This window comes from Chiloscyllium punctatum, chromosome 3 (genome assembly GCF_047496795.1).
Source record: "Chiloscyllium punctatum isolate Juve2018m chromosome 3, sChiPun1.3, whole genome shotgun sequence".
Taxonomy (NCBI): Eukaryota; Metazoa; Chordata; class Chondrichthyes; order Orectolobiformes; family Hemiscylliidae; genus Chiloscyllium; species Chiloscyllium punctatum.
This window is the reverse complement of record NC_092741.1, coordinates 93458711-93475077: the sequence shown is the minus strand read 5'-3', so window position 1 is coordinate 93475077 and position 16367 is coordinate 93458711. Positions and strand designations below refer to the sequence as shown.

The 16367-nt window shown below is 40.4% G+C and overlaps 1 protein-coding gene across 4 annotated transcripts in view; it reads right to left on the bottom strand.

Annotated features, from left to right (window-relative positions):
• Nucleotides 1-16052, bottom strand: part of cd2ap (CD2-associated protein) — a 238933-nt gene extending 222881 nt beyond the window's left edge. For all 4 annotated transcript variants that reach the window (XM_072556564.1, XM_072556572.1, XM_072556581.1 and 1 more), the window contains exon 1: nt 15863-16052. In XM_072556564.1, coding sequence (XP_072412665.1) covers nt 15863-15866 — 4 coding nt within the window. In that variant the 5' untranslated portion in view covers nt 15867-16052. The remainder of the gene's footprint in view (nt 1-15862) is intronic.
• Nucleotides 16053-16367: the final 315 nt, after the last annotated feature.

Here is a 16367-nt window from a genome sequence, read left to right as displayed (position 1 = left end):
AACTTTCGAACCCCAAGCAAACAGAGGTACAACCTCCCAGAGAAAAAGGACAAGAACAGTCAATGAACAATGGCAGACATTTTAATAAAGGGAGACATTCAATTCCTCCCAACTAAAATATATTCCAGAGAGGAAGATAAATTGTCAAGAGGGTGAGGGTGGGGTGGCATGGCATGGGAGTTGGGGGAGGGGGGGGGTGGAAAAGAGAGAGGAGTTGGTGGGAAGAGGGGTAGGGGTTAAGGAACAAGAAAATCCATGGCTGAGCAAGGTGAAGAAAATAAAAAGATAAAAACTTTACAGTATGAAATATCGAAGGGCAAGGGCAGACTGGATGCTTGGGAAACTTTTAAAGATCAACAAATGGTCACTAAAGAAAGGTAAATTATGAAATAAAACAAATACAAAATATTAAAAGGGATAGCAAAAGCTTCTGAGTATGTAAAAGGAAGGAGAGCGGCAAATGTGAATGCTGGCCCATTTCAAGTCTGAGGAGGACACCAGGCATTTAACACAGAAATTGCAATGACGCTAAATCTGTATTTTGCCACTTTGCTCCAAAATATTAACAGTAAAGGACACCAGTACCATCTCAACAGTAACAGGCAATGCAAAGGTTATAGAAAGGGAAGAATCCAAAACAAATCAAATCAAATCACGAGGGACCAAGTACTGAGCTAAATATTGGGACTGAAGGTAGACAAGTCCCCAATGACCTACATCCTAGAGTCTTAAAAGGAAGGGGCAGCAAAATAGTGGATCCACTCACTTTAATCTTCTGAAATTCCCTCAGATGTGAGAACGGTTCCAGTGGATTAGAAACAATGTGCATTCAAAAATGAAAAAAGGCAACCAATGGGAAACTATAGACCAGTTAGTTTAACATCTGTTGTTCAGAACGTTTTAGAATCCATCATTACAGAAGTAACAAGATGACATCTAGAAAGTCAAAACTCAATCTATCAAAGTCAGCATCATTTTATAAATTTTATAAATGTGGCAAAAGGGGAACTCATGTTTGACTAAAGCAGTAACAAGATAATTGGATAAATGGAGATCCTGTAGATGTAATACATCTGGATTTCCAGAAGGTATTTAATGAGTTGCCATATAAAAAAGGTCACTGCACAAGGCAAGATCACAAGGAGTTGGGGTTATTTATGAGCTAATCTGCTTTTCAAGTTAACCTACAGAAAGCAGAGTGAGGATAAATGGATCTTTTTCTGGTTGGCAAGACATAATTAGTGGGGTCCCACAGAATTTAGTCCTCAGGTCCCAATTATTTACACTATCTACTTGGCTGGAAGGTACTGTAGCCAAGTTTGCAGATAACACTAAAACCCATGGGAAGATCCAATAAAGAAATAAGAAAAAAGTTAGAAATATATATGGATAGATTAGATGAATGGGCCAAAATTTGGCATATGAATTGAATGAGGACAAGCTAGATTATCCGTGCTGGTCTAAATAAAAGAAAGCCAGAGTCAAAAACTGTGATGCTGGAAAAGCACAGCCAGTCAGGCAGCATCCAAGGAGCAGGAGAGTCAATGTTTGAAGCTGCACCTGCAGTATTGGATAGTCTTGGTTCCTTTACTCAAAGGGATGTAGTCACACGGAGGACAGTTCTAGCACATAAGATAAACCTAAGTAATTCTCAATTGATGAATTGACAATGGTCTAAATGTTCTCGAACAATCCGAGTAGAGTCCAACAAGTCCTACAACACAAGGCTTCAGCATTACTGCTAACAAGTGTCAGGAACATATGCAGTATTTGTTGTCATTCCTTGGTATCAGAGTGAATAAAATTGCTTGAAAAATGGCATTTGCAATGCTAGTGACCTACAGGAGATAGAATAGGACTGTCTACTCTGCCCTTGTTGAAAAGGCTGAAGCATTTACAAACCTCTTTTGCTGAGTTCCAGCGTCATTGAGGATGTGAATGTTTCAGAGTCACTTCCCTCTCCAGTGAGTTGTTTAATTATCTATTCATAATTGGTCCAGCAGAACTGCAGAGTTTGGAGTCAGAGTCATAGAGATGTAGAGCACGGAAACAGACCCTTCAGTCCAATTTGTCCAAGCCGACCAGATATCCTAAATTAATCTAGTCCCATTTGCCAGTGCATGGCCCAGATCGTTCAACCCTGGCAACACCCTTGTAAGTCTTTTCTGAACCCTTTTAGGTTTCACAACATCCTTCCTATAGGAGGGAGACCAGAACTGCACACAAAATTCCAAAAGTGGAAGAAAAATGCCCTCCCAACTCCTATACATAACGCTCCAACCAATAAGGGAAAACAAACTAAACATCTTCTTCACTATCCTATCTAGCTGTGGATGTGATTGCTTAGTTCAGTCCATTATGCACTGCTTAAACTTCTTAGCATGTAACTAGGGTTGTGTTGTAGCTTCACAAGGTTGACAGTTCATTTTTAGGTATGCCTCATGTTGCTCCTGCCATGCCCTCCTGTACTCTTCATTGAGTTAGGATTGACCTCTTAGCTTGATGGTAATGGTAGAGCAGAGAAAACATATGATCATTAATTGAGAGATTGTGGTTGAATACAACTCTGCTGCTGCGGCACCTCATGGATGCCCCATTTTGAGTTGCTAGTTCTGTTTGAAATCTATCCCATCCGACATGGTGGTTGTGTCATTCAATATGGAGGGTATGCTTAAATGTCAACAGAGTACTTCATCTGCACTAAGACAATGCAGAATCACTCCCATCAATATCTGTGCCTAACAGATACATCTCCAACAGGCAGTGTGGTAAGGATGAGATCCAATAAGTTTGCCCCTCACCACTTGCTCCAAACCCAGTCTAGCAGTTATCCCAGACTCTGCCAGCTTAAGGGCATCTTTCTTGATATAAAGTTAAACATAAAACAAAAAAAAAAATTAAAAAGGAGGACTAGAATACACAAGTGCAAAATTGATTTGGAAAGCAGAATATTATACTGGCCACAAGATTCTAGCCCCAGCACACGGCACCTCACAGGGTCGATTTGTTACAAATAAACAAAGATAACATTCCCACTTGTTTGGCTTTTTATTCTAGAACATAAATAAGCTATTAAACAGTAACAAAACCAATATGACGTTTATTAGCAGAGTATATAATTGTCATATGATTATTTACATTTTGTGATCTGATTAATTTCCTACATTTTGTTCCCACCCTTGGTAAATACACATGGGTACACCATGTATCTTAAGGCACTGTACATGCTTTCTCAAGCAAACAATCTTCCTACAAAATTCAGCATACTTCAAAAACCATTTCCCCCATCCTTTCTCAACAACTTACCCAAAGCAGGCTAAATTGTTCCAACAGCTTTAGTCCTCAGTGGATGATGAATTCCTGCCCTTTGGCCCTCACCTAAAAAAAGTTTTAACTTTCCCACAACAGCTGAGTTTTGCCCTTAAGCTTTCAATTATTTGACTCCATTTCCTGCAGTCTCACTCAGTGAGTTGCTCCTTTCCAAAAGGAAAAATGGCTAAATTTGGATTCTCTTTCAAGAGTTGCATTTTATTTTTAGCATATTGTCTATGCATATATCTGAGAAAACATACATAATTCTACAATCTCAGTGCCATGCAACACTACAGGGTTGATGATGACCAAAGCCCTAGATTTGTGGGAAAAAAATGCTTAATCTTAAGCCATTCAAAGAATTTTCCTCGTGTCCAATCTTTCCTTGTTTTACATCAAAAAGAACACATTTCAGGAGATCATAATCTGAGACAGGGTTTTCATCGCTGCTTTCCATGCCACCTGAATGTTCCAAATGTGAAGATGAAAAAGATCTTCTTGTCAAGTTTCCATTCAGGCTAGGAGCAAACTACAGCCCAGTTGAAACCCACAGACTGCTCCAAAAACTCTGCAGTTGATACAATCCACCACGTTCTAAAATAATCAAGACTTCAAACTAAACAAACTACAACATTATATTAAAAAAAAGTCCAATATATCTCTCTCTCATGTTAAATGGATCCTTTAAACTATTCCAGAATTCAGATCTTGCCCAGAAACAAATTCTCCCTTTGGTCTTACACTAAATTTTATAGATTTTAATTTTTAACATTGAATTTTTGTTTAACTATACAAACAGAGGCATTGTTCATTTCATCTGCCCATCTTCACTCATGGGAGTTGAGCTGTTGGATAATCTCTTCAACAAACCCAAGGGAGGAACTCTTAGCAAGAGGAAGCTTTAGGGACCAAACACAATGTATGTTTGTTCCTCCCACGTCTGCTGCACTTGCCACATGAACTACTTTATTGGTTGTAAATTACTTTGGCATGCTCAGATTTTAAAAAGACAATTTCTTCATTACAAAAGTCTGTTACTGCCAGTTGAAAATTCATAAAAAGCAATTAACTACTTCCTGAAGTGAAATATTGCTCTAAATCATATGTTCAAGTGTCTGACTTGGGACTTGAACTCATTACCAGCAAGAAAACCAACGTTGGCAGTATTCCCCCAAAATTTAGTGCATTTTGAAACTCTTAACTCAAATTACTGGTCAATTTCACACTAAATTAGAGCCAACCCAATAAATAAATCAAACATAATCTGGTTCAAGGAAACCAATTGTTTGTCAAAACTTAATTTGCCTTTAATGGCAAGTTAATGTGACAAAGAATTCAGGACAGATCATTTCTGCACCATGGATCATCCAATTTAAAAAAAATTGAGGAAGAGGAGGAATTATCCAATGGTTTGAATTACATCATTTCAATGAAAGATGAGAAATCCTAAAGTATGAAATTGACACTGAATCCTAATTAAACATGACACAAATACAGAAGTTGTTGGAAAAGTTCATAGACGCTACCAGACCTGCTGAAGAGAAATCAAAGTTAATGTTTGGGTCCAGTGACCCTTTCTCGTAACTAATGGTGACTTGCACCTTGAGGAACCAATAATTTGCTTTTGTTTTGCCTGAATTGCAGCATTCAAAATTCTTGGGGATTTTCAATAAAGCAAAATATTGTAGATATTTGAAACCTGAAATACAAAGAGCAGGAGAAATCTTGTGGAAAGAGAAACATTCAACATTTTATGTGCAATATAATACTTCTTCAGAACAGGCAGAGATTGGAAAATTATACTTTAAATTATATTCACAGGGAGGGGAGGAGCAAGGAAGGGCTTCCAGAAGAAAAGACAAAGATTACTGCTAGTCATTCTTCTAACCTCCGATGGGTACAAGCCCAACCTACTTAACCTCTTCTTATGAAACACTGTCTCCGTACCCAGGAGGGCCTTGTGACTCTTATGTGAATTGCCTCCAATGCCAGTATTTCTCTCCTTAGGTAAGCAGACCAAAACTGTTCACAGTATTCCAACTGTAATTTAAGTAGGCTTTGTCCAGTTTTATCAAGACACCTCTATTTTCACAGTCTACTCCCTTGGAATGGAAGGCCAATAGTCTATTTGCCTGTCGTAATACAAACTGAACTTGGATGCGAGCACATTAGAATTCATGCACAAGGCCCCTCAAAACTGTGCTCCAGATTCCTGCAATCCTTCTTAAGTAACATTAAGTTCTTCAATTCTTCCTGCCAAAAAACAGCCTACCTTCACAATTCCATCTATATTCCCACATATTCCATCTGTCAAGTTTTGCCCATTCATTTAACCTATCTATATCTCTGTCGGGTCTGTCAAGCTCATTCCTTTCTGACCCATCGAATTTGGTGACATTACTTTGACTTATGTCACCAAAGTGACAAACTTTTTTGTAAAAAACGAAATAATTGTAATTCCCCCACACAGATCCCTGTGGCCTTCCACAAGTTGCAGGTCACCATTCTGAAAGTATCCCTTCTATCCAAACCGTTTTCTATTAGTTAGTCAATACTCAATCTATGCTAATATATCACTTTCAACACCATGGATCTTATTATAATAGTTTTTATGCATGGTACCTTGTCAAGCAGCTTTTGGAAATCCTTTGACTGTTCTGCTTATCTTCCCAAAATGGAATTGTCAGGAACGTTTTTCCCTTCATGAAAATAAATTCAAGCTGAGTCCATATCATGTACTTATTAATGCTCTACCGTTGCACCCTTCATAATGGAATTGAACATTGGGCAATGACAGGTGACAAACTAACCAGTCCATAGATTTTTTTGTCTCCATTTCTTACTCAAAGGCATTACTATTGCAGTTTTCCAATTCTGAGACTTTATCAGAATCTAAATATTCTTGGATTATTACTACCAGTGCATCCATTATCTCTCCAGCTATATCCCTGAAAATCCTAATACACAACCCATTTGGCCCAGAGGAGTTATCAGTCTTCAGTCTGATTAGTCTCAATTGTACTCTTTCCTCTCGTGATAGTTACTGCATTTATTTCCATGCCCACAATCCACCCATTACTCCATTCTCAACTACTTAATAACTCATTCCTGAAGAAGGACTTATGCCCGAACGTCGATTCTCCTGCTCCTCGGATGCTGCCTGGCCTGCTGTGTTTTTCCGGCATCACATTTTTCAGCTCTGGTCTCCAGCATCTGCAGTCCTCACTTTCTCCTACTTAATAACTTTGAATGCTATTGGCATCCTCTATCATGAAGACTGATAGAAAGTGTTTATTCAATTCCTCTGTTATTTCCTGGGTGCTCCAATATAACTTACCCAAGCTCCTCTTGTAAATGACCTACATTCACTTTGGCCTCTCATTTTTTTCTTCTCTCTATTTCAATAAGCTCATTGTCTTTTTTTTTTAAATTACTTACTAGTTTTCCCTCAGTTAATTTTCTCCCTCTTTCATTTCAATCATCTGTTGTCAGCTTTTAAAACTTCCCCCAATCCTCTGGCCTACCACTAAATCTTCAAGCCTCATACTAATTTTTTTCTTTAAATTTCATAGAATCCCTACAGTACAGGATGAGACCCTCCAAAGAGGGTCCCAACCCAGACCCAGCCTCCTACAATATCCTATAACTCCCATTTCCCATCGATAATCCACCTAGCCTAAGGATCCCCGAACACTGCAGACAATTTCAAAATACCCAATCCAAACAACCTGCACATCTTTGGACTGTGGAAGGAAATCAGAGCACCCAGAGAAAAATATACCAACTCCACATAGTCAACTAGCCCAGGCTAGAATCAAATGTTGGTCCCTGGCACTGTGAGGCATCAGTGCTAACTACTGATCCACCTTCACCCTGTAAAATTCGACACCCTTACCAATTAAGAACCTCTCTCTGTCTTAAATACACTCAATTACTGGGCCTCCAGAGTTCTGCAGCAATGAATTCCACAGATTCACCACTCTTTGGCTGAAGAAATTCCTCATTTCAGTTCTCAAGGATCATCCCTTCACTCTGAGGCTGTGCCCTCGGGTCTTGGTCTCTCTTACAAATGGAAACATCTTCTCCACCTCCACTTTATCCAGGTCTCTCAGTATTCTCTAAGTTTCAGTGAGATCCTGCTTATCCTTCTAAATTCCCTTGAGTACAGATCCAGAATCCTCAACCACTCCCCATATGAGGAGCCTTGGGATCATTCTTGTAAACCTCCTCCAGTGCCTCTCCAAGGTCAGCACATCCTTCTTTAGATACATTGCTCAAAACTGCTCACAATATTCCAAATACAGTCTGACCAGAGCCTGCTACAGCCTCAGCTGCATTACATCATTGTATTCTCGCCCTCAAACTGAATACTAAAGTTGTATCAGCCTTCCTAATGAGGAGAAAATGAAGACTGCAGATGCTGGAGATCAGAGTCAAAAAAGGTGTAGTGCTAGGAGAGCACAGCTGGTCAGGCAGCATCCAAAGAGCAGGCCTGACCGGCTGTGCTTTTCCAGCACCATAATGTTTGGCCTTCGTTACTGTCAACTGAACCTGCATGCCAGTATACCTTTCCTCAGGTAAGGGACACAAACTGTTCACAGTATTCTAGCTATTGTTTGATTGATGCCTTGTGTAGTTTTAGTAAACTTTTGTTATTTTTATACTCCATCTCTCTTGAAATAAAGGTCAACCTTTCTCCCCAACTAAGACATAGCTGTGCTGAGGCATGAATTCTTTTCTTAAAGACCTACCAATGTCATTCAACCATCTTTGCCACTAAAACTTAAGGTTGGGTTTGTGTTTCTACATTCACTGGGTTGAGAAGGACGTTTAAGTTTCACTACGATCCGAGGATGGTAAAGACTGGCTTGAAGTATGTTTAAATGCATTGAAATGAGATTTCTAAAACCTGATGAGTTCAGTGTATCAGCTACAAGAGTAGCAGAGAGAGAAAATATTAGGCTGTTTCCTCGTAAAAGATATGTTCTACGCCAACTCCGACAGCAAGAAGATGAAAATTGCATTCTTGGAGAGATAACCATGCAGAAAATCAATGAGTATGATTGTTTCTTTCAGAGAGAAGAGTGTTGTACCAGCAGTGGTGTGGTTTAGCAGTCACATGAACAATCGGCACAGTATAAAGTCCTGACAAGTTCCAGAAACAATAGACTGTGAAAGAGAAGTTTAAGAAACACATGTTAAAGAAAAAAAGTGAAGCAGTTTGCAGTTTGTTGAACAGTCTCAAATCGGGACATAAGCAAAACCGCTTCAACTAAATTTATAAAACTGCTGATAAGAAACAAAGTGCAGCCAAAAACACCAAGTAAGGAACTTTAAAGGGGAAGGAGAAATCCTTCACGAAGATTCAAACATCTGTGGCATTCAAGTTGAAGTCAAAAGGGGTGAAAACTTACTTCCAATATCATACAAGGTTTATAACATGGAAACAAGCCCTTTGTCCAAACGTGTCCATGCCACCCATTTTTCACAATTAGTCTAGTCTCATTTAATTGTATTTGGTCCATATCCCTCCATATCTATTCCATCCATGTACCTGTCTAAATATTTTGTAAATGACAATTGTACTTGCCTCCACCATTACCTCAGGCACCTTGTGCTACAAAATTGCCCCTCTAGACCCTGTGAGAAGATATTTCAACTAACTGATGTTAAATGGAAAATACATCCGCGATCATCTTCTTCCAACTTATGAATTATAAGCTTGAATATTCACTTCACTTGACTAAGGAACAGCACTCCAAAAGATTGATTTCAAATAAACTTGCAGACTAACCTGGTGTCATGTGACTTCTGACTTTGCCCACCCCATCCCAACATCAGCACCTCCACATCATGTTCCTTTCAGACTAGTATGTCAGTAGCCTCTCAAGAAGCTATTCATGACTGACCACCTACGTTCCTCCTAATTTTCTTGTTCGACTGCATGGACCTCAAAGAGCCGTGCATGACAGCTGCTTCTGAAACCCACAGTTGCTGCATATCTTAGAGAGAAGGCTGCCGACCACCATGGTAACCAAATGAGAACTATACTCAGCCAACCTTTGTTTCACTCTGGGATCTCAGTTGTCCATTACTAACATTAAGCTGGAATCACAAGACAATGAGAAACATAGTAATGATGATACCAGTGTCAAGTTATTTTTCCCTGAGGTCCTTACGCATTTGATGCGACTGCAACATGCCAACTTCTGCAAACAGCAACCAGATTTTATTAAATGATATAGTACAAGCTTTGGAGAAACTCAACACTCCACAGCATGCTTGCAATGTGTCCCCCAGGGTCTCTGAACCAAGGAAACAGCCCTTTCTTTATACAAAATCTTTACATCACAGTGAGGAATGCTCACAAGCCAACCCCCAGTCACTCTCTCACAATAATATACCACAGTCAAGTCACAATGCAGTGACCACATTAATTCCAGAAACAGTGTAATACAAATCATCCCTTAATGGCCAGACAAGATGTGAACTGTATTTTTTTAAACTACAGGGAGTAGTCAAATTCCAACTGTAATGTTCGTACTGATTTCTGAATAGTGGATGAAAATGTTCATCATCCTTGAATGGCAAAGGAACGGCCATGTAAACCTCCCATTCTACCTACAAGGCAAAGACACACCACCTTACCCCTGGGGCATTCATTCAGTTTCTTGTAGGTCAGCAGAGCAAATTAACTCTTAATAGCTCAGTGGGAAAGGGGACAAGAGGAGGAGACGAGACGGGAAATGGCAAGAAAGTTTATGAATTCTGCACAGTACTAAGCAGAATATTAAATCTGATGTTAAGATATCAAGAGCTAGTGAAAGCCTGTATAATGATCAAGTTTGACTTTGGACAGGTTCTGGATGAATAGTGTGTGTAAAGGAGCGCAAAGAATGTGAGAGAGAAAATGAATGTAAATGCATTCATTGTAAATGAAGACAAGTGTTTCAACAGCCAAAGGGAAAAATTAGGATGAAGATGGGAAATGTAAATATGACATGTGGTGCACGGCATCTGTAACTGATAAGACAACATTCAAAACACATCTCAGGATCTCGGAGCAGAAACAGACTGCACACAGTTCAATTCAATTTTCATAAGGAGTTACTCAGATTCACCCCTTGTAACACAATGAAGCAGAATATTTTGCCTGAAAATGGGGTTACTACCAGATGGTTTGCTATTCCACAGCAAGAAGGTTGTAGACGATAAGAAAGAAAGGGGCAGAAAGAGCAAGTGACTGAAAGAAAAGCAGATTCGCAGTAGATAAGATAGTGAAGACAGCATTTTATATACTTTCAGTTATTGGTTAGACCATTGAGTATTGGAGTTGGAAGATCATGTTGTGGCTGTACAGGACATTGGTTAGACCACTGTTGGAATATTGCGTGCAATTCTGGTCTCCTTCCTATCCAAAAGATGGTGTGGAACTTGAAAGGGTTCAGAAAAGATTTACAAAATTATGTTGCCAGGTTTGGAGGATTGGAGCATTGGAGCTAGAGGGAGAGGCTGAATAGGCTGGGGCTGTTTTCCTTGGAGCAAAGGCTCAGGTTTATAGAAGTTTGTAAAATCATGAGGAGCATAGATAGGATAAATAGACAAAGTCTTTTCCCTGGGGGAGTCCAGAACTATAGTGCATAGGTTTAGGGTGAGAGGAAAAGATATAAAAGAGACCTAAGGAGCAACTTTTTCACATAGCAGGTTAGTGTGCATGGAATGAGCTGCCAGAGGAAGTGGTGGAGGGTACTACAACTGCAACATTTAGAGTCATATATTCAAAGAGATGTACAGCATGGAAACAGACGCTTTGGTCCAACTCGTCCATGCAGACCAGAATTGCACGCAATATTCCAACAGTGGCCTAACCAATGTCCTGTACAGCCACAACTCCCGTACTCAATACTCTGACCAATAAAGGGAAGCATACCAAATGCCTTCTTCACTATCCTATCGACCAGCGACTCCACTTTCAAGGAGCTATGAACCTGCACTCTAAGGTCTCTTTGTTCAGCAACACTCCCTAGGACCTTACCGTTAAGTGTATAAGTCCTGCTAAGATTTGCTTTCCCAAAATACATCACGTTGCATTTATCTGAATTAAACTCCATCTGCCACTTCTCTGCCAATTGGTCCATCTGATCAAGATCCTGTTGTAATCTGAGGCATCTGGATGGGTATATAAATAGCAAGGGATTGGAGGGATATGGGCTGGGTGTTGGCAAGTCGGACTACATTTGGTTGGGATATCTGGTCGGCATAGATGAGTTGGAACAAGGGATCTGTTTCTGTGCTGTACATCTATGACTTTTTACTTAGTGTCTTGGCGTAGAATATTCAACATAAATAAAAAATAATGGAAATAAAACAGAAAAGTTAAACATTTCAGTGATTGCTGGACCTGTTATTGAGGTACTTGTCACACGGTATCGATAGTCACACGTGAGGTGCCGGAAGACTGGAGGTTGGCTGACATGGTGCCACTGTTTAAGAAGACCGGTAAAGACAAGCCAGGGAACTGTAGACCAGTGAGTCTAACTTCAGTAGTGGGCAAGTTGTTGGAGGGAATCCTGAGGGACAGGATGTACATGTATTTGAAAGGGCAAGGACAGGTTAGGGGTGGTCAACATGGCTTCGTGCATGGGAAATCATGTCTCACAAACTTGACTGAGTTTTTTGAAGAAGTAACAAAGAGGATTGATGAGGGCAGAGCAGAAGATATGTTCTATATGGACTTCAGTAAGTCATTTGACAAGGTTCACCATGACAGACTGGTGAGCAAGGTTAGATCTCATGGAATACACGAAGAATGAGCTATTTGGATACTGAACTGGCTCAAAGGTAGAAGACAGAGAGTGGTGATGGAGGGTTGTTTTTCAGACTGGAGGCCTGTGACCAGTGGAGTGCCACAAGGATCGGTGCTGGGTCCACTACTTTTCGTCAATTATATAAATGGTTCGGATGAGAGCATAAGAGGTATAGTTAGTATATTTACTGGCGACACCAAAATCAGAGGTGTAGTGGATAGCGAAGAAGGTTACCTTAGATTACGACAGGATCTTGATCAGATGTGCCAATGGGCTGAGAAGTGATAAAGTGCTGCATATGAACCCTTGCCTTCATTAGCCACAACATTGAATATAGTGGCTAGGATGTCATGCTTCAGCTATACAGGACATTGGTGAGTCCACTTTTAGAGTAGTGCACACAATTCTGGTTATCTTGCTGCAAGAAGAATGTTATTAAATTGCAAATGTACAGAAAAGATTTACAAGGATGTTACCAGGACTCAAGGGTTTAAGTTACATGAACAGGCTGGATAGGCTAGGAATTTTTTCCCTGGAGCACAGGAGGCTGAACAGCGATCTTTGAGGTTTATAAAATCATGTGGGGCACAGATAACGTAAATAGCAAAGGTCTTTTGTTGAAGGTGTGGGGAGGTCAAAACCAGAGGACATAGGTTAGGTTTAAAAGGTTGAGGGGGGGGAGATTTAGAATGGACTTGAAGGGCAATTTTTCCACAGAGGGTTATTAATACATGGAATGAACTGCCAGATGAAATGGCAGATGCAGATACAGTTATAGTATTTAAAAAGACAGTTGGCCAGATCCATGAATAGGAATGGTGTATGGGGATATGGGCTAAATGCAGACAAATGGTACTACCTCAATCCGGGAAACTTGGTCAGCCTGGATAGTTGGACCGAAGGGTCCGTTTCCATGCTGTATGACTATGACTTTATAATATGTACATGGAGACAAACGTGGTAAAAAGCAGCTTTACATTGCACAATATATAAATGCTAACACCTGGCGTTGCAAGTCACCAAGACTTCATAAGGCAGAATAATCACAACAAACCATCAGTATGCATCAGATTGGTAGGAGGTGCAGACAGAGATAAAAAGGCAAGTTTGGACCACTCCTGACCACAAAATGTGACTTGATAGCAGAGGGAAGAACAATCAGTTGATTGCACAATAAAAGCAAACTATTTTAAGGCAAGGGCAGGGATGGGAAAGAACAAAGTTAACTTTTGTTTCAATTAAAGACTTCAAGATATCAGTATCATCACATCACAGTAAAGGCAATGAAAGTTTATATTCTTAAAAAAAATGTTCAACAACTCACTGAAAACCACAACAATCATTATACAGAACTGATTTTAACAGAACTCAATGGTTTTCATCTTTGAGCATAAAAAAGCCACAAAATTTGTGCTACTTTTAACGCAGATGCACCAAAATCACAATCATTGCCAAAATAAATGTGTAGTAGATAGAACCAAGTATTTGTGATTGATACATAGATGACAATAACTGAAAAGATTCAAAACTACTTATGTTTATATGCCATTTTGGGACTACAAACAAACATGAGCATACCAGTGTGAACCTCTGAAAGCACTACATTTAATAATCAGCCTGTATGTGATTCCATTGCTGGAGTGGAGCTTCACTTCAGCCTAGTGGCTCAGGTAAAGATTATACCATGAAAATAAAGTTCATGTCAAAGTTACAACAGAATCATTCAAATTAAAAACACTATTAAACCCAACGTTACTTATATTCTTTTAGAATGTAACAGTCGGACACAGTTTTGCTTCATTCCAGTTCTTAGTTTTATTTTGTTCAAAACTACAAACTACCTGCAGAATTATACATGGTTATGCACTGCACTGTTTACTCTTGGGACTACAACAAGAGATTACTTTTAAATTAAAATTAATTTGTCGAAAACTTAAATGGTCAAGAAATGCAAGCTTCCAAAAAATGGTATGGGAAAAGAAATTTAAACAAAAAGAATTTTGCACTAACTTGCCTCCACACACAATTTAACAATTTGTATGAGTTTACAGGAAAGACAATTAACTCTTCCACTACAAAGTTAACCGAGAAGATAAGGATGCCGATTTCAGTGTTTTCAAAGTTGGCTTTCTCCTGAATCATACAGTGATTATATCTTGTAATATGGAGTCTCAAAGTACTGGCAAAATAACTGCAGGAGTACAAATGTAGCAAAGATAAAATAACAAATATTATTCACCAAAAGAATCAATTTAAAGATCAAGTTAGAATAGTTACCATATTACTGAGTGGCAAGAAATTACAAGTGATAAAAAGGGGCCTGGACAGAGTGTTGTCCTTTTATTCAAAGTTCCTGCAAGGCTATAGTTATGCACTGGGTGATCAATTTTTTTGTACACACAAAGTCAACAAAATAAAACATCAGGCTTAAATTTTCCTGCATGAATCCTTGTCTCAGAAAATCAAATTATTTTCTGATCTACAAACTCTTCATGACTTTGTAACATCCTAACTCACTTTACTGCTGACACCACTTGATTGCTGCTCTGTTTCTCATCCCCCACTCTTTTTTTTGTCCATCAAGTTGTGCACCCCAAACTCTAGCACCTCTATTTTCCCCCCTCATTATTTAACATCAAGGCCCTTCATATAAAAGAATGCTTTGAAACATCTAACCTCACCTGTCCCCTATCCTGCTCCTGTTTGGGCTCAACGACAACTTTCTACATCACAAGAAATGCAGTGACCAAGCAGATGTTAGAAAATCATCATTGATAGTCGAGGCAATCATTACTTTTTTTAAAAAAGCAAAGATAGCAACAATTACACAACTTTTAGTTAAGGATACAATTTCTACAACCACTTTTCTTATACAATAGTTTAAAAACAAATGCATCCTTTCCTTTATTCTTCTATAGCACTTAATTTTATTTCCATTAATACACAGTTATCATTAGAGTTAAGTACTTCAATCAGGCCACAGAGAGATATGGTCATTCGCTCCTATCATGACTCAATTCTAGGTGTAGTCTATAACCACTTGTTATCTAAGTAGATCATTAACAGGGAAACTCCATTATTGCTGCAGCATAACATGAAGGTCAAGTAAAACTTGGATTCAGAGTAGTTAAAGAGCAAAACAAGTTAATTTCACCGGAAATCCGTCCATTTAATTCCCTGTTTAGTCAAAGCAGATTTGCCCTCGCCTCCCCCCGGAACCGTGCAATCCTCTTTTCCCCACCCCCTCGAAACTTTAAAACGATTTTCCCAAGTGTTTTTGTAGCCTCTTCCTGGAGTTGAGCTCCATTTCTCCGCACCGCAGAAAGTTAATGCGAGAGACAGGAAAGAACTCCCAGGGTTCATTTCTGGGGGAGGACAGGAGAGTTGGACAAAGTCAATGGAGTTGGATTAATCACTCAGGAAACCGGCGACTGGAGACTCAGGGTGTGAATAATTCAGAAACTAAAGCTGCGGGGAGGAGCTATTGCTGAAATACCTGGGGAAGGAGCAAGCTCAGAGATGACCGTGCCCCGAACCCCACCGCACCTCACCGCACGACACACACACACACAGACACAGACACAGAGACAGAGACATACACACACACAGACAGATACACCGCCAGCCCGTCCCCCGAGAAGGGACTGGACTGGAAGCTCCAGCTGTTATTGCGGCTGGAATCTCCCCAGATACTCCCGGCACCTCGCCTCCCGCTTCCCTTTCTCCACAGCCGGAGACCTTACCCATGGCTGCGGGCTCGTCTTCTCTCGGATCTGTCGTCCTCTTGACTCCTTATCCACAGGCGGCGCCTTCCATGAGGGGAAGTGGTGGCGATCCTCACCACAAACCTGTTGTTGCTGTTCGGCTACGGGACTGTGATCAGCGGGAAGCAGCCCGTCCGCACCAACTTCACTACACACCGGGGGTGGGGAGGGAGGGGGGTGGGTGGGTGGGTGGGTGGTGAGGGGGGGGAGGCAGACCAGGGCGGAGCCTGTGGGGGGGGCAGGGGGTGTGATTCTCCAGATCCCGCCCTTGTCCGCTCCTTCCAGTCCCTGCTGCCGCTCCCCTTGAGCACTGCCAGGGGCTGCTCTGAGGAAAAGACTGTTGAGTCTCTCGGGTTCTGCTGCTGCGGGGCCCGCCTTTGGATCCTCTTCTGCGTTGATTTTCTTAAAAAATATATTTCTGGCAGCAAGGCGGTGAAACCGAAGGATCAATTCCGAGCCAACTCGGGAAATGGCATTTCAACCG